Genomic DNA, 25747 nt, shown 5'->3' with positions numbered 1-25747 from the left:
CTTAATGAAGGAACTCCTGACTCGTATTTACAAGAAGTGAGTAATGAACACTATGACCAGGACTAGAGGGGCCCTGCCTCCAGCCAGGCAGAGGAAAGGGACAACCAGGTTTACTGGATTGTGTGGATTCAATGGCCTGGCATGTCAGACCCACAGGAGTATAAGGCTCTAGTAGACACCAGTGCACAGTCTACCCTAATGCCATCAAGCTATACAAGGGCAGAACCCATCTGTATTTCTGGAGTGACAGGGGGATCCCAACAGCTAACTGCATTGGAGGCCAAAGTGAGCCTAACCAGTAACGAGTGGCAGAAGCACCCCATTGTGACTGGCCCAGAGGCTCCATGCATCCTTGGCACAGACTGCCTCAGGAGAGGGTATTTCAAGGACCCAAAAGGGTACCAGTGGGCTTTTGGTATAGCTGCCTTGGAGACAGATGAAATTAAACAGTTGTCCACCTTGACCGGTCTCTCGAAGGACCCGTCTGTTGTGGGGTTGCTGAGGGTCAAAGAACAACAGGTGCCAATTGCCACCACAACAGTGCACCAGCGGCAATATCACACCAACCGAGACTCCCTGATTCTCATCCATAAGCTGACTCATTGACGGGAGAGCCAAGGAGTGATCAGCAAGACTTGCTCGTCCTTTAACAGTCCCACATGGCCAGTCTGAAAGTCTAATGGAGAATGGAGACTAACAGTAGACTATCATGGCCTGAATGAAGATACGCCATCGCCGAGTGCTGCCATGCCGGACATGCTAGAACTTCAATACGAACTGGAGTCAAAGGCAGTCAAGCAGTACGGCACAACTGGTATTGCTAATGTGTTCTTCTCAATCCCTTTGGCAGTGGAGTGCAGGCCACAGTTTGCTTTCACTTGGAGGGGCGTTCAGTACACCTGGAATCGACTGCCCCAGGGGTGGAAACACAGCCCCACCATTTGCCATGGAGCGATCCAGACTGCACTGACACAGGGTGAAGCTCCAGAACATCTGCAATATATTGATGATAGCATCATGTGGGGCACCACAGCAGAAGAGGTTTTTGAGAAAGGGAATAGTCCAAATCCTTCTGAAGGCTGGGTTTGCCATAAAACAAAGTAAGGTCAAGGGACCTGCACAGGAGACCCAGTGTTTAGGAATAAAATGGCAAGATGGACGTCGTCAGATCCCAATGGATGTGATTAACAAAATAACAGCCATGTCCCCACCAACTAGCAAAAAGGAAACACAAGCTTTCTTAGGCGTTGTGGGTTTTTGGAGAATGCATATTCCAAATTACAGTTTGATCGTAAGCCCTCTCTACCAAGTGACCCGGAGAAAGAACAATTTCAAATGGGGCCCTGAGCAAAACCAAGCCTTTGAACAAATTAAACAGGAGATAGTTCATGCAGTAGCCCTTGGGCCAGTCAGGGCAGGGCAAGATGTAAAGAATGTGCTCTACACCGCCGCCAGGGAGAATGGCCCTACCTGGAGCCTCTGGCAGAAAGCACCAGGGGAGACTCAAGGTCAACCCCTAGGGTTTTGGAGTCGGGGATACAGAGGATTCAAGGCCCATGATACTCCAACTGAAAAAGAGATATTGGCAGCATATGAAGGGGTACAAGCTGCTTCGGAAGTGGTTGGTACTGAAGCACAGCTCCTCTTGGCACTCTGACTGACAGTGCTGGGCTGGATGTTCAAAGGGAGGGTCCCCTCTACACATCATGCAACTGATGCTACGTGGAGGAAGTGGGTCCCACTGATCACACAACAGGCTCGAATAGGAAGCCCCAGTCGCCCAGGAATCTTGGAAGTGACCATGGACTGGCCAGAAGGCAAAGATTTCGGAATATCACCAGAGGAGGAGGTGACGCGTGCTGAAGAGGCCTCACTGTATAATAAACTACCAGAAAATGAGAAGCAATGTGCACTGTTCACTGATGGGTCCTGTCATATTGTGGGAAAGCACTGGAGGTGGAAGGCTGCTGTATGGAGTCCTATACAACAAGTAGCAGAAACTGCTGAAGGAGAAGGTGAATTGAGCAATTTGCAGAGGTGGAAGCCATCCAGCTGGCTTTAGATATTGCTGATCAAGAAAAGTGGCCAGTGCTCTACCTCTATACTGACTCATGAATGGTGGCAAATGCCCTGGGGGGGTGGTTGCAGCAATGGAAGCAGAACAACTGGCAGCACAGAGGCAAACTCATCTGGGCTGCCGCATTGTGGCAAGATATTGCTGCCCGGGTAGAGAACCTGGTTGTAAAAGTACATCACATAGGCACTCACGTACCCAAGAGTTGGGTCACTGAAGAACATCAAACCAACCAGCAAATGGATCAGGCTGCTAAGATTGAAGTGGCTCAAGTGGATCTGGACTGGCAACATAAGGGTGAATTATTTATAGCTCAGTGGGCCCATGACACCTCAGGCCACCAAGGAAGAGATGCAACATATAGATGGGCTCATGATTGAGGAGTGGACTTGACCATAGACACTATTGCACAGGTTATCCATGAATGTGAAACGTGCGCTGCAATCAAGCAAGTCAAGTGGTTAAAGCCTCTCTGGCATGGAGGACGATGGCTGAAATATAAATATGGGGAGGCCTGGCAGATTATATCACACTCCCACAAACCCGCCAAGGCAAGCGCCATGTGCTTACAATGGTGGAAGCAACCACCAGATGGCTGGAAACATATCCCATATCCCATGCCCCACGCCACCACCCGGAACACTATCCTGGGCCTTGAAAAGCAAGTCCTATGGCGACATGGCACCCCTGAAAGAACCAAGTCAGACAACAGGACTCATTCCCAAAACAACCTCGTAGACATCTGGGCCAAAGAGCATGGCATTGAGTGGATATATGACATCCCCTATCATACACCAGCCTCCGGGAAAATCGAATGATACAATGGACTGTTAAAGACTACGCTGAGAACAATGGGTGGTGGGACATTCAAACACTGGGATACACATTTAACAAAAGCTACCTGGTTAGTCAACACTGGGGGATCTGCTAACCAAGCTGGCCCTGCCCAATCAAAACTCTTACGTACTGTAGAAGGGAATAAAGTCCCTGTAGTGCACATAAAAAATATGCTGGGGAAGACAGTCTGGGTTATTCCTGCCTTCAGCAAAGGCAAACCCATTCTTCTTTTGCTTTTGCTCAAGGACCTGGGTGCACTTGGTGGGTAATGCAGGAGGATGGGGAAGTCTGATGTGTACCTCAAGGGGATTTCATTTTGGGTGAAAATAGCCAATAACTTAAATTGTATGATGTTAATTGCTATATAACATTGTGTATCATCACTTCTATGGTTGCTATATGCCATATCAACAGTATTACAGTAAGAATCACCCAGATTAATGAAGAATAAACTTTGATGAAACCAAGCAAAGTGCAGCAGTGATGGAACCAGAACTGGCTTCAGCATGCAACAATCCAACACCACACACCATCTCTCCTGCCCTGAAGAACTGTTATGACAGATGGAGCCCAAAGTCATGGACTAAATGAACTCAATGGACATTTTAGAGGGATGGCCCATAGACTAAGGGAATGGTATCTGTGTGTATATATCAAAAGACAGGAAAAGTGGTGGTGATTAACTGGAATGTATTGGCAAGTGTGGGACCTGGGCATGACGTAGATGGTATAGAGTAAGGGGTGGATACTATCCTGGTTTCGGCTGGGATAGAGTTAATTTTCTTCCTAGTAGCTGGTATAGTGCTGTGTTTTGGATTTAGTATGAGAATAAAGTTGATAACACACTGATGTTTCAGTTGTTGCTAACTAGTGTTTACACTAAGTCAAGGAGTTTTCAGCTTCTCATGCTCTACCAACTGAGAAGGCTGGAGATGCTCCCAGAAGCTGGGAGGGGGCACAGCCAGGACAGCTGACCCCAACTGGCCAAAGGGCTATGCCATACCATATGACGTCATGCTCAGCATTGAAACTAGGGAAAAGCTGGCTGGGGGGCCGCTGCTCGGGGACTGGCTGAGCATCAGTCGGCAGGTGGTGAACAACTGCATCATGCATCGCTTGCTTTGTATATTCTTTTATCATTATTATTATTATTACTATTTTATTTTATTTCAATTATTAATCTATTCTTATCTCAACCCATGAGGTTTTTTTTCACTTTTACTTTTTTCGATTCTCTCCCCCATCCCACTGTGGCGGGGGAGTGAGCGAGTGGCTGTGTGGTGCTCAGTTGCCAGCTGGGGTTAAACCATGACAGTTATAGAAACAAAATGACATATAATAGCTGAACTACAACCTACGCAAAAAGCTACTTTATAAATCTCTATGATTGCACAGAAGATTACAGTAAGACTGCCTTGCCCCTGAGCTGATAGTCTGGATCTACTGCTTCCTCCCCATGGAGCTGCCTGAAGAACTACACTAGCTGCAGCACTGTGCAAAATGTCTTTGAGGGATTGGACTGGTCAGCTCTTTGGTCTTCGTCTGTGTAAGTGATGTGTATAACAGACTTAACTATAAACAGTGTATTCTCAGGAACTCACACTCCTTGTTCCTTGCATTTACTGATAGCTTCTGACTAATGAACCAGCGTGGAAGAGTGCAGACAAAAATGTCACTCTCACATGCCTGGGTTGCTCCTACAGACTTATAATAAAATCGTAATCTGCCCTTACCATAAAACCTTTTAAAATGATCTCTGGTATTTCAAAGGCTCATCTCACAACGATATCAAGCCTTCAATTATGCCCAGACTGATCAATCCATAACGGAACCTAAACCGAAAAATTTTCAACGTAGTTACTCCAGAAGAAGAAAGGCAATGTTGGGAGACGGGATAATATCTAAGAAAACTGCCTGGACTTGGTGCCAGAGGAGGAATTTTCTGTTTTCTTTGACAAAATGTAAGAAAGTAGCATGCTAACAGCAAGGACCAAAGTAAAAAAAGACAGAATTGAAAATGCTGTGCTATAAAGTCGTATTTAAGTTTTCTACTATTCCTATGGTGGTAGACAATACGAGAGAACTTTGTACATTATTCAAATGTTGAAGCAGACCAGGATGCCTCTGAGCATGTCCTATATGAGAAACCCAGGCAGGGTTTAACACAAAGCTTTTTCCTTTCAGCTACTATTGCTGACCCAGCCTATCTTGTCATACAGTACATGTGCCTTGGTCTCCCCACTGTCCACACTGTTGAAGTTGCCAGTTGTCTTTATGATGGGCCAAAATTTTAGCAGATGACATCTACCCGTACAGACACTACAGCCATTTACCACTTCACATAGGCAGGGCATTATATGCAAGAAAGCCAGTTTGTCTTAAAATATCTCATTAGGAATGAGACAAATAGGAATGAGAAAATTCTGCCTAACTCTTATAATAGCATTTCTGTTCAGAGTCTGTGAAGCAACACTTGAAAGTAACTGTTTGCTTTCTTTCCACACAAAACTTCTCTCTTCTGTTTCTGTAAATGCACTAGCACCTGTCATAAATGGTGAAGTAAAAATGTGCAGTGTTCTGCTCTACTATTTATATGACCAACAGCTATTGGTCACTACTGATCAAGCCCTGGTCATATATATAATACGTTTATATGAGCACATGAATACTATTAGTGTATTACTTCTTCACCACACCCTAGCCCCCAACTAAAGTGATAAATACTTTGATCTGCACAGGTTTCTGTTTTCTTCATTAATGTTGTTTCCACCAGCTTAAAACAGACCTTTCTAATACCAGTTTGTTTCCACAAAAGTAGGAGTTTTAAGTGTTGGCTGATTGTTGGGTCCTTCAGCCTCCTTTCCACCCTGCCAATCAATGCTTCATTTCCTCTTACAAATCAACAGTATACCTGACTTTTTAATCCTTATTCTCCAGGGCTGTCCTGGCCTTGAAGCCATCAGTGAATATACACTCCGCACCATTACACTTCTGCAAGCAGTACTCTGCATTTCACTGTCTGGCTCAGGCTGAGTCAGCATGAAAGCCTAAGTCACTTTAACACCGTGCGGCAGGAGTTTAATATGCTCTGATCCTTCAGTGCAAACACAGTGGGGAAGTCATAACCCCATTGTAGGGAAAAAAAACCATGCAAGGACATTTACGGGTTGGTGATGGTGGAATTTAATGCCTCTTTTTCAAGAAGGACTTGGCTAAAATAGAAAGAGCCTACAAGAGCGTTGAACATGCCCAAAGCTGTGTGGTCATAATCTGTTTTTTTTTTCTCCTCATCACAGCTGTCTTGCTGATAGAGATTCAACAGGGAGTCATGCCATTATCATCCATGAAGTATATACAGCTTTTACTCCCCCCCCAGTAATAACAAGAACTGCTACTCCATCTTTGCCCATATGCTATGGGTAAAATCCTGGCTGACAATGGATCCTGGTTGATCCATTGATCTAAACTGGGCCAGAATGTCCTATCTTGACCACTAGAACAACTGAACTAACTTTCAAGGACACATATCATAGGGGAAAAAGGAGGTTCAGCCCTGCTGAAGAGAGGAGTCAGTGTCACTTCCACTGAGAGAAACCTGTCTATATTTTTGTTGGACACTACATGCCAAATGAGAAAATAAATGTTATCATACAGCAAACAGAACCTATCAATAGAAGAGCCAGAGGACCTTTGCCACACAGCAAGAGTTCAGGGGCTTTTGCTGCCAATTTAGTTTTATCCCTTTAGCTTGTTCCTAGCTGAACGCTGTAGGCACTGGTACCATCACGGAGACTCAGAAGTCTTTTGCAAGTCTTCTGCAAAACTTTTACAAAAGGTAAATAAAATTTGTGTTTACCATTGGCTAAAACAACCTCTGGCGTAGAACCTGAACCACAAAGGCATTAGAAATGTCAGTTATTCAAACTCTTCTGTTTTGACATTTTGGCACCTTACCATAGTGAATTTTCCCCTTCCTTTTCCCTAAAAGGTAAGGAGGTAACAGACACTAGAATATATCTGTTTTTCTTATCTCACAGATAAAACTGACATTTATGTTACATTACCAAAAGATGAATACAGGCAAATTTTCCACCCCATCCTGTGGTATATCATATATTTTTTTTTTATATCAAATATGAAGTGACTATGTGATTGTATGATCCATGGACATAGGTAAGCCTGCAATGTTTTGGGCAGGATTTTGGAGTTATGTGAAAATACAGTCCATAAGAAAACTTGTTACCTAATCTTTCCCAACTCTGATTTAGCAAAAGGTTCAATCAGATTTTGACCTCTCTTCTCATTGACTGTGTATTTAGTTTTTATGGGTGGCTATTTCTAAAGACTTTTAGACTTCTGAAGTATAATTTTCTTGTTTCTGCATTACATAAAGCTACGCAATTGTCACACAAGAATCACAGCAGTCCTATTTTATGAGCCATTGGACTTGCAGTTAATATTACCTAACAGACGAACTGTGAATATTCAGATATGCTTTGTTACACATACACATGTTGAACAACATGATAGTCTAGATGAGGGGTGTATTTCTATTTTCATCGCTCCCTGCAGGCTGCTGCAAAGAAAAGTCCTGATGATTGCTCCTATCAAACATGTGTGTATCTGCTTGTTTGCATGTGTCTTTGTGGGACTGTGTGTAAATATATATATACACACACACAAATATCTATGTGAAAAAATAATTCACTTTCCAGCACAATGATATGTCAAATAATTTTTTCCAATATATTTGCTTACAAAAGAGTTATTGATATGAGACTGGATAGAAAAGTGCACTACCTGTGTGCATGGTTTACATACTGATTTAAGTATTAGCTGCATGCTAGAGCAGTGATAATAGAATAAGAATCAGAGAAATGGAGAGGAAACATCTTTTATCTCCCCTCTCAATTTATTCACTATAAAGCTGCTGGGCTTTTTATTGTTCCACATGAAAAACAGTAGTAGAGGAATAATGCTGCTATAAAACATATGATTTTCTCATTATTTCTTCACATCTTTCAGACACAGCCAAGTAGCTATTCTCACAAAGGGCTAGCAATATCTAATGCTTAATAGTTAATATTTTTAAGTTGCCTTTGATACCAGGACATGTTCATTGTATTTCACCAAGCAAAATGATGAAGCAACTTCTTCTATGCTCAACTTGGCCTTGCTTCCATTTATAAATGTTCCTGCTCTCTGGAGCTCACAAAACTTTTATTGAATATATCCAACCTTGATATGTAAAAATGTATTTTTCCCTGTTTTCCAAAACTGCCTGTGTTTTCTGGCTGCATTCTCCATTCCCCTTTTCTGAGATAGAGAAAACTGCTTTCGTATTGAGTATCACTTTTGAAACTAGAGAACATGCATTTAATGCTTTTCTTCTCCTCCAACTTCATCTATACTTAAGTGGAGTGGGCACCTAGAAATTAATAGTTGAAAATGGAAATTAGTTCAGTAGAATACCTTCAGAGAAACTAATAATTTATTTTTTTCTTTGAAGAATAGTTTGAATTGAATTATTTAGATGGAAAGGCAAAAAACATTTACATTTTACAATGCTAGTTTGAGAAATCCAAGAGGACATCCAATATGTAGTGGCAGCTTAGGAGGAATACAGTTTTATCTGAGACTTTTAGGCAACTCTAATTCTTATGTGAAGAAAAATATTACATTGCCCATGCTCACCATGAGCCTGATAAAAAGCAGTTCTTGTATCAAAAATAAAGCAGCAGAAAGCTTTTGCAAGTATGCTAGTAAGTGGCTTTCATATAATTTCGTAACAGGATCTGACCATTTAGCACATTTCATCTAACACAAAAAAAATACCAGAATGCCTAGTCTTGCAAAATAACACACAATCTAACTTTAGCTGCTGGTCAAAAGTTGCTATTAAAACAGTCTTTTTGTGTGCCATTTTCTGTAAATATTTTCACTTTTTGGTTCAAATCCTCAGCCTCTGACACAGTAAGTTTCCCAGATGGAATCTGGAAATGTAATAAAAGCATTTGGAAGAGAAAATAAAAAAGCTTTAGTAGCCTCCTTAATTTCCCATTGCCTTCAGAAAGTCATGACTTCAGCATTTGCTAGAATTACAGTCAAATCCCTTAAAGACTCAGCTAGGTGGACAGTGCTCAACCATACAGGTTCCCTTTCTTCATAGAAACAACCTCAGCAAGACATAGGACCTCCAAATATGCTTTGAAGTACAGAAGTTCTGTAAGGAACCCCTCATACATTTTAAATAAGAAATCATACCTGATGCCAATGTCACATTAAAATGTTCTTGTTTATTTCTGGTTTTCAGAATAAATTCAAGCAGACATTTTCCTCTCAGTTTTACTGCCATTTGCCTCATTAGCGTCATGATTAAAAGGAAAGATGAAATAAAGCTTTGACATTTCCATATGTGATTTTAAGTTACTCATATAAAAATACAAGTCAAAAGAGCAAAAGACTTTGAAAATAAAAACAGCAGATTAAATATATTTATTTAGGACTTACTTAATTAGCATTAATTAAGCTTCTACTTGGCTCATGAACCCTGAGAGATCTTTTCTTCTTCATTTGCAAATGGAAGTGTTTTTGCCAGGAGGGGGTGCCAAGTACCCACAGCATTAATTATGCAAAATTAAAACACATGGCAAATATTTTACAGAAAGATAAGTTACCAATTTTTATAGTAGTTGTACTTTGAACCTTGATAGAGCAAATAGTAAATGAAGCTTTCAGCAACTAATGGCTGTTAAAGCATCTGTTGAGCAAGGTATATGTCTAGCATAGTCCTGCTAATTTCTCATTTACTAAAATTAGTCTAGTGCTTATCTGGGTACTTGGCAAATAATATCACATCAAAGAACTTTTCTGCTGCAGTACTTCTATTGTCTAAAACTATTTGAAAGCCATAGAAAAAAGCTAAAATTTTGAAGACAATTAAATTGTAAAGAAATGTCACATTAATACAGCAAGTCAACAGTCTGATAGATATTTGCATTTTTGTGAGGCAATAGGGTTTGATGGGGGGGAAGGCAAAATGAACCTCCAAACAAGACAACCAGGATAAAGGTGACTGATCACTAAGCAGAGGGGTAGAGAGATTTTGCTCTGTTTTGTTTCTGGGTTCCTATTTGTATGCTTGTTTTTAGGTATTTTTAATATAAGGTGAGGTCCTTTTTCACTGGATTTTTTTTTCATTCTTTTTGTAAAAGCTTCAGCTTCTAAGCCCTATTATCTCTGAGTACCCTGTTCCATTTTTTGGAACAAGAGGGCAATTTTCTTGTTTTCTAATATTTAAAATATTTTCTAAAAATTGATGAAAGCGTCCTGAATCCACAATTCAGTTACAGCCAACAAATTGTTCTTTGTGTATACAGGATAATAGGTAATTCTACACAATGATGACCTAAATTATGTTAAAGCATAGTAAAAGCTCATCTTCAGTCCTGCCATTTGATAATGCTATGTTTTGTTGATGGCATCAAATTTTGACAAAGAAAGCCATCAAGCTTCTACAAAATGATCTTTTTAGTATTCTGGATAGCTTTACTATTTTCTTGATTTCTGCTTTGTTAAAACATGCATTTATTTATGCATAGACATTCATACATAAGTCAATCAATCATTATTTATGCTGATCCATCCAAATATATAACTCAACCTCCTTTCAAAAACACTTAATATATCAAAAGAAAAAGGAGCTCAATGCAATAAATAACATAAAATACCTATTATAAATACAAAGGCAAAGTGACTTACATGGATATATGTTCATAGAATAAAGTGAAATAAAGTATTTCATACAAAATAAACAACATGCTACCACCCAGGGAGAAGAAACTTTATGTAAAACTTTTAAGAAAAAGCTATGTAAAACTGAAAAACTTCTAATCACACTTCACTGGGAGCCACTTGAAGTAATCCATCCCATGATTAATCAGAAGAACTATCCGTATTGCAAGAAGCACTGCAGAGAAACACTACGTCTTTCACAGAAAACTCTGCATAGACCGGAGACCAGAGGTAAGTTTTTATATTCACGCTTCTATTGGGGTACATCTCCATACACAGATCCAGACAGAAAAGGCTGTCACCCCTGTGTCACATACAAGCCAGGTCCAGCACAGAAACATGAAAACCTTTGCTACAAACTATTGGAGAATATAAGGCCAAAGAAGAGAGAACATTGGATAAAAATTGGGTATTTCAACACCAGAGGCCCTTTAAACCACCCACCCCCCCGCCTCCAAAGCACTCTCCTCCTCAGTAAAGCCTTCCTACCAGGTATGGACTACCTCTTTCTCAGACACATGCAATGAGGTCTCTAATCAAGTAAACTTGAGGCAGAAAAATGTTGATGAAACCAATTAGGTATCATCATGTGCTGGTTTGTTTTCCCTGGAAATCCTCAATGCTGTGGTAATGGAGGTAAAGAGATAATCAACTGACCTCTTTCAAAATTTTAATCAAATATGAGTAAATATGAGCAATATTTAGCAAACACATAAACAGCTCCCTAACATACCAAGACACACAGAAATGGTATTTCAGATCTGGCACAGTTCTAACACAGTTAAAAGACAGCAATTTAAAGAGTGTGACCTTGAAAAAAGTTCTCAAAAATAGCAGCTATGTGACCTTAAAATACATTAATTCATTAGATAAAAGTTTGTTCTCCCCAATGGCAAACATTTTCAATTTCACCACCAAAATGTCATGACTCAAACAGCAGATGTTTCTCTGAGCTTTTCTCTTAATCTTTAAAAAATCCTCTACTCTAGGTAAATAGCAAGAAACTGAAATAACTTGCAACAACCATGGTAGCTTCAAAACTGGTATTATGGCCCAGTCATCTGGTAGCTGATATGAACCGAACTCTGTTGCTCTTCACTAGCCACATGTAGCCTGCCATCCCATTAGACAGCCCTAGGAATTATTCATAACAGTAGACAACTTAGACGGATGCATGATTTTCCCAAGGATGTAAAGTATTACTGTGTACTTGATTTCACTGCAGCCATACTCCCTCCTCTGTGCAGGAAGCACTTCCTGGCTTCATACAAATTTTCCTGCTCAAACATTTCATTTCTTTTTTTTTTTCTTCATCTTCTTGTATTATCTATTTGAAATTCTTGACTATTCCCCCTCATTTGAAGAACTCAAATTAAGATTCCTGTGTAGGCTATATTGTTACTTAGGTTGTCTGCAGAACTAAGGATTGGAAACATCTTATTTTACACTGTAGCAAATTTATGGAAAATAGTTGATCCAAGTCCATGTGTTATCCACATAATCTGGATTTAATTCAGGACCTTCCAAACAGTTAAAGCATAAAGTTACGATCTTTGGCCCAGTCAGGCACACCTGTGCCTTTTGTTTCACATCTGGTGCTAATTTTGCTGACCAGTCATGGCTATAGTATTGCTATTCTCTTCTGCACTGCACCTGGAAGGGTGCTATTCCACTTCATTTTAGAGATCTATGTATACTTTCTTTATGTGATAGCCACAGGGTATGGGTCATGGGTCTCTGGTCTCTCTAGACGAGATTTGTGTATATACAGTTAATTTGTTCTCCGCTTGTTCTTCAGTTGTAATGAATGGCTCTTGGAGATTATTCATGTTGGTACACTATGATAATTTTGTTTAGAGTATGTATTCCACTGCTTGTTCTATTTATTAAGAATTATTGCTATTTCCATTATTATATGGAAAAGACAAGTAAGTATTGTTTCAGAAGGGACTTTGGTAAACCAATCGTAGTGTATTTGGCAACATGGATCTGTGAGACTGCACCTTTGTCTGAACGCAGATATGTGCTATCAATAGCTCCTGCTGATGGATTACCATGCTTTAGATCTTTCCCTTTACGACTTCCTCTTTACCCAGTTTCACTGTTGATTGCTTCCTGTACTATCTATGTTCAAAACTCACTGATAAAGTGTTTGTTCTAATGACAAATTTTATAACTGAGAACCGTTATGGCAATGTGTTCTCAGTCACACATCTTTTGTCTGCTTAACCTATTCTGCTGGAATGATCTCTACTGTCCTGTTTCTGCTAGAGGCAGCTGTTCCTTTGGACAGTAGCAACACCCATTATGCACAACAGTCTTTATTCATTCATGCTCCTTCTCCATTTCTGGCTTGCTGCTGAAGTGGGAGGGTAATGTGGCAAGGCACTTCTGTCACTTTGGAAACCTCCTTTTACCACATAAACAGCTTCAAGAGGACATTCTTCTTATTGGCAATTTTTATGGAAGTGACCTTCAGTATACTGTCATTGCAGGTTTACATCTATATGACAATACTTGGTATCATTCAGAGTGCACAGAAGATTTTGTGTTTTAATCAAAGTTATTATTTCCTAATTCTGCAGACCATATGGCAACATAAAGCCCACAGTAGAGCAGATATTTTTAAAGCATGACATTAACTTTACTAGGGACATTAACAAAGATGAGTAATGTTATCCTCACTGAAGTATAAATTATGCTAACGTTTTCAAATTTGGATGATTAAGGTCGTACCTAAAACGACCACCTATTTTTTTGCAGTTCTGAGACTTAATAGGAGTCCACCTGTGCCTGTATCTGAAAGCATTCATACATATTTCCAGAATGACAATCTAGGCAAAACTGATAAAGATAGCATTATTCCGATTCATTATTTTTCTGCAGTTTATGATCGGTAAGTCTGCCCCTGTTCTTAAGATACATCTAAAGAAAACAAAAAATTAATTTCTCAGTAATCACTGTATGTAATTTTAGTTGTACTTTAGATTACTAATCAGAGGTACAGCACAGACAAATCTTATGAACTGCAATTTAAAATATTTTTAAAATTCTGCTCAGTTTTGCAAATGCATCACCTTTGTGCTACAACCCACATAGGTTGCTGCGTTCCATAACGCTGCCTGGTAAATAACCTATGTATTTGTTACCATCAATCCTGTCACCATCCTCTCATTATTAAAAAATTAACATGGGTCATTATTAAAACATATCAAGCATGTTCCAATTACTTTTTCCTTCCTGCCTCCAATTCCTTAATGCAATACATTCTAACCAGAAACATTTTTTACATTCCCACCATCTTGATGAATGATATAAGCAATGGGGTATATTCTCTAGACATTCAACTTATAGCCTCTCTGCATGAACAAGTCAGATGTGTAAACAGGCTTCAGGATCATGCCTGTGGGCATTAATGAGCTTATTAGAACATTGTAACAAGGATTATCTGAATTTCTTATTTAGAGACTGGAAGCTTTTGTAAGTCTTTCTCTTGCCTTCAACTACCAACACAGGTCAGTTTAAAATCACTGCTGTTCTAAAACCACGATTTTTTTCTTCTCATATTGAGATTGGTCATGATGATCATGGATGATTTATGTTCACAAAAAATGGCAAAACTTTTGGTAGAAAACAATACATGAAACATAGCATTTCTGGTTTTATTATTATGAATTCAATGCAGCACAACTGACCTTGGCAGTAATTTTCATACTGAAATGAAAACACCACTTTTCACTGAATCCATCATATCCACTTTTGGATGTTAAAGCTTGTGCTTTTGCTCACAGTTTTCATTGATCTTGCACTTGAAAACTTCTCTTCACCTCCAACTTTCCTTCTCTCATAATAGTAGCCATAAAGAAGGTTATTCTGAAAATTACTTGAGTGCATATTTAGATGACTGTGATTCTTTCCATAATTACACAATTAAAGATGCGATTCTTTCAACAATTGTACAATTTACTTATTGGGATTAGACTGGAAAAACATGTTTACATGTGTTTTAAATAAATACATAAATAGATCCCCTAAAAGCTATAACAGGACCAGACTAGCATCATGCAGGAATATATAACAAAACTTAACTTAAGGCTTTTAATTTTTTTTTTTACTTTAGTCTGTTTGGAGTAAATACATTATTAAACCATAGCATTTTTAATGACTTTGCTTACCAGTTGCTGTCCTTGGACACCCCAAGCTGCATACTGTAAAACTGAATCCTCTACTTCTGGAGGGTTTAACTCCCAAACTTCCCTTGAAAAAATGTAAACATTTTTACTTGAGCACACTGGCATCACCTTATGTATAGAACCACTGACAATGACATCATACTGAAAAAACAATCATCTGACCTACCTTGTGTGTATGTTATAAATCACATATGAAGCGGTATAAGAATAATGAAAAACCTGTGACAAAAAAAGAAAGCATAAGAGTTACAAAAACAAATACTGGATTAAATACAGACTACCATTATGATAGTCACGGTCTTTCAATCCCTGTAAACACCAATATCTTTATTACTGAAAGAAAGATTTCACTGTATTAATTATAACCAATAGACTCAAACCAGGGTTTGAATGCTGTATGAAGGACACACATACCCATCTATTAATGTAACCACAGACTTAACCTGTACAACAACTGCACAGAAAAGGTCCCAATCAGAAACATCTGTGTTCCTGTTTAACAAAAGGATTTTAAAAACCAAACCAAAACCAAACAAAAAAACCCCAAAACATACATTAGGAAAAGAAATCACTTTTTCCTGTATTTCTTCATCAAGTTATGGTCAAAATGATTGTACAGGCATCACAGTTATTTTACTTGAAATGCAGACAGATACAGGGTCATATGATATTTTTCTGACCACCTGCTATGTACAGCCTGAATGACCTTCTGGGCTATTGCTCACAGAATAGAATAGAAAAGCTGAGTGCTTACTGGGGCTCTGTTTGGTGTGGCTTTCCTTAAATGTGTTTCAGTCTGATTTTGACCAACTTTCTTTGAAATTCAGGGCAAGTTTGTTTTATCTGAGATTTTTCGTATGCAACATTTTGGGTAAAACAAAGAGCTATTTGTCAGTAAACCTTCCTAATTCATCGGAAAGTTACCAGCAACTTCTGGTCTCAGAAACGCCAGAATTCTCTGGATGGGAGAGAAAAGCAAATCCAATGTACGCTCTTATGCTGCTGTCTTTATTTGTTGAAAAGTTTTTTAAAGTCAACTGAAATCAACAGGATTGTAATTTAAGTGCAAAATATCAAGGCCTGATGTATGTGGACCCAGAAGATCCATGGTGGGGAACAGCATGGTACAGCGTATAATGTGATGTAACTCACACCAAAGGGCTAAAATCAAAGCAAAATATTACACATTGTCTCTGAAGTCAAATGTTAGTTTATGTACACATACATATAGTGAATAACAGATATTTTGCTGTCTTCCAGGCTTGGGTGATTGGTTTTAACCTAGCTCATTTCTTTACCACTATGTCTTGCATTATGAAGATAGCATAATTCCACAGCATTAATTAGTTTCATTATGAATTGAAATTACTTCATGGTCTTCGAATATAAAATATATTTGTGACTAATTATTACTGTACTAAGAGAAACTCTTCTTTGTAATGTAAACTACTGTCAGAAAGAAACATAGAGTGATATCCACTAGACTTACTGTAGCTTCACGTCTACAGAGTTAGAGTATCTCTGCTTGGCACATGAAGGACTTATTTCTGGACAGTGTCAGGCTAGTTCCAGTTAGATGGAAACAGATACATCTGTAAATCCTAAACCTTGATATAGATAAAAGTGTTGGGAACTCTTTAGTTTATATTATCTGCACCAGGAATCTTTCAGTATCTCCTCCAAAGAGAAGAGACAAAGGAGGATCACACATAACAGAGCCATTGGAATTTGCCGCTATCGCACACGAGGGTTTTCAGAGGTTGTTATTTTGTCTGGAGGTCATTCAGTAACAGAACCATCCGAAACATCCTTCCACTGACTCTGTTTCCATTCTTAGTTCTCTGTCAACATACACCAAGAATTTAGCATGTCCTAAAACCTTGCTGGCTGATGCTGCAAGAAGCCCACGAAGGTCTGCAAGATTAGTAACTCTACTTTGTGCAACAGTTGAATTTTCCTCCTATAAAATTTCCCTTTTAGACAAGAATAACTTCCATTTTCCAAGTCTACAGTGACTAACGTCAAAAGTATTGCTTCAGTGAGAAGAATCACACATATATTAATAAGTATGCCCCAAACTGTTTGGAGTTTTTATATTACAGCTTATAATAAAGTGTTTGGTCATGCAAGATACCAGCCTCTTCTGAGAAGTGCTAAGTGTGACAGAAATAGAGACAAATTATAATAATATTATGATTGCTGTAGGAGGTACAAAGACACCAAAAAGAATATTCTAAGTAATTTCCTTGATTTTCTCTAAATGGCTATCATAAACATATCTACTACCATGTCTCTATACTACATATACATGTACATCTAATTATATAAATAGTAGAAGTAGACTACTTGCTTACATACCATAATGTTTAAAGTTGTGTAATGTTTAAGGTTTCTGGGAAAAATTAACTTGGTAATAACACAACTGAGGGCCTATCAAGATAGAGTTATTCAAGTACTGCTGGTAAAACAATGAGACAAACGGTTGGCTTCAAAGCTCCTGCTTTCTTTTATAAATCTTACATCGCTAGAGGTGAAAGACAGCAGATCAAAGGGACATAAACGGTTAAATCATGGTGGTTTCTGCACAGGGCGTACATCGCCAGAGGCTACCCAGAGGGGCACTTGCCTGCAGCTGTTAAAGGGGACAGTCTCATACAGCCAGATACAGGGAAGAGGAATGGGTCTCACCCTTCCAGGAAAAGAGAAAAGTATACCATGGATAATGTATGGAGGGCTGATAAGTATTTAGAATAGAAATATTTAAAAAGTAAATTATTAGACAGAATATATCTCAACCAGAAATGCTAAACTAATAAGTAATTTTGACAGCTTTAACAGAAAATATGCTATAACAAGAGAAGAACACTTCATATTTCACATGGAAACTCTCCTCTTGCCTTGTGGTAAAATTTCTATCTAAATGTTCATGTAGAAGTATTAATATGTTAAATTGTTATGTTAAAAGTATTAATACCTTTGAAAGAGCTCCACAACCAGAGGAGACCAACATTACAATGAAGTCATTTTCAGACAGGACGCTGACATCTTTCTCAAATCACTCATGTTAGTTTTATTTCTTAATTGGAACACCACGAATAAATTGCAAGTAGGAAGTTTCCTAATTCATCCTGCTTCCAATAGCCACATACTGAAACACCATCATTATTGAAATTAAAACAAACAAAAAAAAGAGGACATAGAAAACATCTTTCTTTTTCAAGTCTGGCTTATATAGTAAATGCCATATTCCTAGGAAGCTCTCACAGTCTTGTATAAAGGCTTACCTGTGGAGATCCCTTTTAGGATCTCTGCTATTTTGGTAAAGCTTCAGCTTGCGCAGAGCCATGTCAGTGGCTGGGACCACATGTCTCCTGATCCCTAATGTACCACATCTGGCATCACACAAGAAGAGCCCAGCTGAGGGCACCAAGCCTGACGCTAACTGTAGGGAGTATCAGGGACTCTCAAAATACCAGGATCAAACCTTCCACACTGCCACCAGCTGCGTCCCCTCTGGAAGAGGCAGACATAGGCTTGGGGGTTCTGCCCCGCAACTCTTGCTTTGTGGGATGTGCACTAATCAGAAAAAAATCTGGTGATTTATGATGGAGTTTGCAAAGATACAGACTGAGAACTCACACAGGTAAAGCTCGGGCTCCATTGTCCCCTCTCACAGTGTATTTACAGTGAAGGCTGGTTGTCGTCTTCACTACTCAAATCCAAAGTGCTACCGTTTCTATTCCAAAATGTGTTCAAACATTTCTTGTACTCCATGCCTTCTAACTGGGGTGGTATCAAAAGACTAAACTAAGGCTGATATTTAAACATGGACAGTAAATTAGTCCAGCTGACAAAAAAATGACACACTTAAGTAGTGTGAAACAGGAAAAGGGAGAAAGGTTGTAGTGAAAAAAGACTCATCTTCTAGGTACAAAGAGGAGAACCAATTAATGAATATAGACACAGCAAAGGTCTCTAAGAAGTGAAGCAATGTAGGAGAGCAAAGCCCTTTAAAATATTAAATGCATTACAGTAATTTCTGCACTGTCATATCAGAGGAGGAAAATGAAGAAAGGATGGTATAATTGGCCTTGTATAATTTAACTATACATATTAAGGTGGGACACTGTGAGGAGCCTTACCTCCACAAGTGGCATGTATGCTTGCTAGGGTTCAGGCCTTTCTGACAAGTAAATAACTTGCCTGTTTCTGTTGTGATAAGCTGGAAAATGTTCCCCACAATGTTCATTTAAGAACTGTGAAATGGCTTTTTAGATCAGAAAGACAGCATAACTCCCCCTCAATATATTTAATTTTTTTTTTGCCACAGAATGCAGTAGGTAACTACTGTTGCATATCATATATTTCTTCTGAGTTCAGTCTTTCATCAATTTATAAACTGAAGATAGGCTTTTATGTGATGCTGCTCAACATTGAAAAAGTTAGCTGCATTTGTGTATGAAAAAAATAAAATTACAGAACTATATTACAAAGGACCTAAAAGAAAAAGGTGAAAAAAGTATTTCAAGACAAATTGCTCCAGTCAAAACTTACTGAAATAACAATCTATTATTCAGCTAACAGCCAACAATAAAAAAACCACACTTATCAATCATGATCTGAACTTTTAGATTACATATTGTTCTGGGTTTTATATGTCCTTCATTTTCTACCTTTCAAGGAATGTCTCTGTCTTTCTAAGGTTTCTAAAAATGAAATACTGTAATGGAACTCAATGCATAGTCCAGCGAGATGCAAGAAAACAATGTGCAATACACACTTAGCCAAATACCCTCCACTAATTCTGTAATACACTCCAGGAAATATTCAGTTCGCTGTCCTTGGGTAATTTGGAAAACATCCCTCAGCAGAATAGTGTTTGTGCTAAAAAGCTGCCAAGAAAACCTCACTGGCAGTATTTCTTCAGGATGATGAGGGCTCTCAGCTCCAGGGAAATGGAGGAGAGCTGATGACATTAGAACCCCGCAGCACTATAATCACAAAATGCTTGGGCATGCCAAACACCTTGACGCATCCTTTATCCATTTCCTATATTATAAACCCGTTATATTCTTTCACATGTTATTTATTTAGAGCAATAACAATGCCTCCTTGCTAGCACAGCTTTTTGCAAGGTAGTGAACAGACTGTCCTATATTTTCATTTTTACCCATGCAGACACCCATACTCTGAACTTGTCTCTGCGGTTCTCAGTGCTCCTAGGCTCTGCAAATTCTCCTTTCAGATCCAAATAAGACTTCTCACAGTGCACAACAGCACTCAGTCTGAGCAAGAACAATAAAAAGTGACAGTATACGAAATAAACTGAAAATTTTAGCATCTGGAGTAATACTTTCAGTTATCCCAAAGTTTACCAGCCAAATGGGGTATATATCTCACACACAATATTCCTACGGTAGATATCTATTCATTTGCATTGTACCTAGCAAATAACAAAGAGACTATTTAAAAGCCATGCCCTTCCCATTAATTAAAAAAAATGCAGCGGAGTATCATTAAATAACTGAAATTGCAGAATATGCCATCGTGCCCACCCCACTTACCTCAAAACACATACATTGACTTGGAAAGACAGGCAGTTTCTCAGATAAGGTTCAAAACCATACAGATCTTTATGATTCGTCAGTGAGGTATCAGATCTTTTAGGGGTTAATTTACACTTCTGATGATATGGAAAACAAAATCCAGTATTTTAAGAGACTACTAGTCTGAATGAAAAATTACTATGTTATTATTCTAAGAATTAAAGGAATTAATCAGAATTAAAACCAGAATGATCAACTTTAGCTGTGGGAAGTCTTAACTGCTGCAATATATGGATGCCTCCCAAATAGTATTATTCATAAAAAGAGAAAGATCAAGAAACTCCTTTTATTGCTTCACAGGCCCTAGTCAGTTATTAGGCAGTTCCAAGCTAAGAGAACCCGACCTGGAAAAGGTTTTGTGTGCCTGAAAGCTTTTCTACTTTTTCCAGCTACATCACTTGGTCTAATAAAAGATATTACCTCTTCCCACAAATCTTGTCTCATTTATCTCTTCAGGCCATCACATCTACAACAACATTCCTGAGAAACAAACATTTCTGAGTCCAGCTGAAAAAAAAGAACTACCTAATACTAAAAATGATCCTTCCTAATTAATAACCTGTGTTACAATATATTTCACAAAATGCATGCGAACCAAGAAATCAAGGGAGAGGACACACTGAAGCAGGGAAATAAACAGGAATACATCTTGCCAAGGACACTCACTTCTTCATTCATCCATAGCCCTTCTCACTTTTTAAGATCTTTTGTAATACATTAGTGAAATGGTTCAGCATGTTTTCAAACTGCTTCGGTGGGTGCCAGACATAGGAACTACCGGCTGTTATACACAGCTTGAAGAACAGCAAGATGAGGAGGATTTTGCCTTCATCCTCTTTTCTACAATTGAATTAAGCATTTGAAGAATTACCGAAAAATCTACTTATGCTCAAAACCGAACCAAAAGACTTGGCCATGGTAAAGCGATTACAAGGCCAAGATAAAAGCTAACCAATCATTCATCCATCATTCATGCAAGGAAGTACTCCCACACGACGACACATGGAACCTCATTCACAGATCCAAGATCAAACCTTCAATAAACCTTCACTAAAGACTCAAAAATTCAATTTAGACAAAGAAATGCAAACATATATTGCTTCCCCTTTTGCCTTTGGGATAAAAGTATCCTGGAAGAAAAACGGAGCCTGCAGAACATGCCATGAACTACAAATAATAAGCAAGTACCAGACGCAGAGTGGAGAGAATATAAGGGGAACATAATGAAATCTAGATGCACAGGATGGTTACTGAGACCTTTTGAAAGGATTACTGAAATTAATGCACTGTGCTTGCGACAGTCGCATCGAAAGCAAGTGACATAGCGGACAATATGAAACTGTGTTGATGACTTTGGGTAAGTCTATCCCACAGATGCACACAACCCATCTAGCTCTGCATGATTTGACCACAGTTAACTGGGAGTGCAATGAAATGCAATGCTGAGCTAGTTGTGCATGAACTTGTGATATGGGGCTTTGGCACGGCTTCTCAAGCATGACGCTGCATTGATCCAGCCACAGCATTTTCAGACCGCAGGTAGTATCTACACACAGTGCGAAAGCATACAAATCAAGACTAAAAGGAGGTTGGATGGCTCTATAACATATTCTGTTGTATGGTAGAGATCTGACTTTTGTTACTTAATTTTCAGCTAGCATGAAATGAGACAGCCAAAACAAATAATTGTAATATGTATTTTCAGTAAGTCAAGTTACTATATATTCAAATTCACTCTCTATACAAAAGCACAGCCTATACAAATTATACAAAATTATACAAAGTCTATACATATTAGCTATATAGATCACACAAATTATTATCTAAATTATTTCTCCTCTAGCTAGTGATATTTCACTCTCAGTTTTGCTCAGTGTACATTGGTGTAATTCAGATTTCCAGCAATGGAAGTAAGAAAAGACTTTGAGCAGGTCATTAATATATACAAACTCTTTATTCTGCTACACATTTGGAGAACACCAAATTATTTGTGGCCAGATTTCATCCTTTGTTGTAGTCTGCTGAAAGCAAAATGAGTTACAGTGGGTGTTAGTCTTTGCCTTATGCCATCAGGATTCCAAGCTGCAACTTCTTGCTCTCCAAAAAAATGGATCAACATTCACATAACAAACTTCTATTCCTCATTTCCTTTTTATGAGCTTTAAGACATGTGACTTTGCTAGGACTGCAGTGCAAAGAGAATGGAATCAGTATCTAATGTGCTGACCCAGAACTTTCACAAAACAATAAAAATGATATATTCTTTTCTTCCCTTTGTATTACGAGATGTGTGACACCTCTGTTAGTAAAACCTGTGATGGAGTTAATAAGATGAAATTAGTAGCAGCATGACTACTGCCAAAGGCAAAGTACAGCTACTGGATGAATCCTCCATCCATTTTGTAATTTATGTGTTAATAAATTAATAATGTTAATGTTATCAATAACATTATTAGGTGAAATCCACCTTCCTTTAAAACTCCATTATCATTCACTTCAAATGTTCCCCATTTGCCTGTCCAGTCTGACTCCATGTGTTCTCCAGCATAGGAACTGCTTCTGAAGGGGATTAAACAACTAAATATGGCATGGTCGTGTTTGGGTTTCATGTCATTGGCTGCCTGAGTGCATAAAAAGTGAAAAGAGCACTGCAGCATCAACTTCCAAGCTGCAGACACATGAAACCACTATATAACACTTATACTGCAAATGAAGAGTTTGAATAAAACACACACTATATCAATAAGGGACTGACTGCGTATTTATGAGAATATTGGTTAAAGATTGTAATTCTGTTGATTTCATGCCATGGCAACAAATACAGTGAAACCTCAGACTGCGTATGGATACCAAAGCTCAACTCACTTAGAGGTATACTCCAGAAATGGTTCACACCATGCTTCAGTAAAGTGGTACCTTTTGCTCTTGGGAGATGTAGTGTTTGGAGGTGTTGTTATCTGCCTGGTCCTACAGTCAGCAAGAATTTAATCACACAAGTTAATGACTGATTTCATATGGATTATATCTGGGGTAGAGAGAGGCCTAGAATTTAACTCCTTCATGAATTGTGGATTTGCACCACAATCCAGTAAATCTTTTCAGTTTACCTTAATTTTAAACTGCAGTTAATGATACATTAATTCATAGTTCATACAGCTAGAAAGGACTGCTATGGTCATCGTGCCTGACCTCCTGCATCTGAAACAAAGTTTATGGGACTTCTCATTTTAAATAGTATGACACACAAATGGAGATTCCCAATGTGTTCTTCAATGGGTTTGGAGTAAACCCTGAGAAACAACCAACCAAAAAGTCGGTAATGAGATGATGAATTTCCACACATCTTTGAATCCTATTGTTTCTACCCAATTCTGGAAGCAAAAAACTAGCAGTAAATGTTGCCAATATTGATCTCTCAATCTCTCTATATTTTTTGCATAATTTTTTGGCCTTTATAGGTGGAATATCTTGTTTCTGAAAGCTCTGTATCTAATTGCAAAGAGTTAATTTAAGATAGCTTGATGCATTTGCAGCACTGAAGTTAAATGACAAGGTTATAACTTTGCAAAGCATCGTATTTATTTGTTTCAATCAACATCAATTATTTGTCATGATTGAAAAGAACCACTGCATATCATTGGTAATAATTTATGGTTAGCATTAATACTTTGGGGCATGAAATATTGCCAGCCATAACAACTATATGCTGCCAAACCAAAATAAATATAAAGGCAAGACATTCCTAGACACATAATTTACCTATAAGAAAAAAGGCTGTCAAGGAAGCCTAAACAAAAAAGCACCTCTAGAAAATCTGCTAAAGCTTCAACTGTCCCACATATAATTTTTCACTAAGATTAATTATCTCAAGAAAAAGACATCCACTGCAGAATGTTAATTAATTCACAATCAAACTCAGTTCATCTAACCAACAGTAATGTGATACAAACCACAGTTCAGGATAACTTCAGAAACTTCTTTTTCTTCTCCTCCATCAAGAGCTGAGATAGACCACCCTATATTTGGATATGCAACTCAATCATTTTTGAATATATTATAACTTCAGATGAGTGAATTATTCAAAAAAAGAATGTTCTGCATTGCTACTTCTGAAAGCCTCATATATCACTGTCATTTTAAATTCTATTAGTTACACTATCACGTAAAATATGTTTCTTGAGTCTTGTATGAGATGACTTACAACAAAAATTTATATGAATTTTTTCTGGCTTATTCACCTTCAGCATTAAAAAACAGGTATGACTTCACTGAAATCATTGTTACATGACGGCGAAGCTGGTAAGTCTCAAGTCTCAAGCCTCAAGCATAACGTGCGCGTTTTTTCTATTGATACACGTGTACATGCACATCATTCTCAAGTGTATGCTCACACTCGTATTCAGAACTATTAAAATTTTGCCTTTACAAATATTTTGGGATTTATAGAAACTTGTCTTTTCCTGAACTGATTTGCAGACAGCTTCACAATGTGCATGCATATTTTGTTCTGGACTAGCGTAAGGGGAAATGGAAGATATCAATTCTGACAACACAACCAGAACTTTATCTCCATAGAAATATGAGGCTGGTGAGGGTGCTTGCTTCTGGTCATTGCAGCTGAGGATACTAAATCTGTCTTAGAAGAACATATATTTAAGTACTTTGATACTGCCTGATACTTTAAACAGTCTGATCTCTTTACAGGGTCCTTCCAGTATAGCCCGAATCCCGTACGAGAGGCATCCTTTATGGGAAACTTGGATTGAGTATCTCCACACATATTGAAAACTGTTAATTGAAATCAAAATATGTTTTCAATCACTGACTCTTGAAGGCAGAGCTGCATCAAGTCTCCTTAGAATGTTTTGTGATGGTTTAGTTTAGTTTGCTCTTTGGGATACCGTGGAAGAATCGAGCCAAGACTTGGATTTCTTCTCAGTTTTTCCAAGGTAATATGTTCCTCGCATATTGTATTTATTCAAACAGATTGCTAAAGAGAAAATTGGCAAATGCAGAAAAAATACCATCTTGTTTTCAAGAGACACACTTCTACACGTGGTGATATTTACAAAAATGTGCATAAGCTGATTAAAGTGAAACATTATGTGCAAAGAAATGGATTAAAAAAGTTGTTGAGAAAATATTTTCTAAAATCACATTCCATATAAAATAAAATGTCCAGGTTCTGAGCACAAAACTGAACTGAAGATGCCCTGAAATGATGAGGATACAAAAGACAATCA

The 25747-nt window shown here is 38.3% G+C and overlaps 1 protein-coding gene across 1 annotated transcript in view; it reads right to left on the bottom strand.

Moving 5' to 3' along the window:
* Window positions 1-25747, bottom strand: part of DPP10 (dipeptidyl peptidase like 10) — a 564363-nt gene that overhangs the window by 69134 nt on the left and 469482 nt on the right. The window contains exons 6-7 of the mRNA XM_072874221.1: window positions 15065-15117; window positions 14881-14962 (exon numbers count right to left, since the gene is read on the bottom strand). Coding sequence (XP_072730322.1) covers window positions 14881-14962; window positions 15065-15117 — 135 coding nt within the window. The remainder of the gene's footprint in view (window positions 1-14880; window positions 14963-15064; window positions 15118-25747) is intronic.

Source organism: Ciconia boyciana, chromosome 10 (assembly GCF_034638445.1).
Source record: "Ciconia boyciana chromosome 10, ASM3463844v1, whole genome shotgun sequence".
In the NCBI taxonomy this organism is placed as follows: Eukaryota; Metazoa; Chordata; class Aves; order Ciconiiformes; family Ciconiidae; genus Ciconia; species Ciconia boyciana.
Note: the sequence above shows the minus strand (reverse complement) of the source record. Positions and strands in the feature narration are given on the sequence as shown.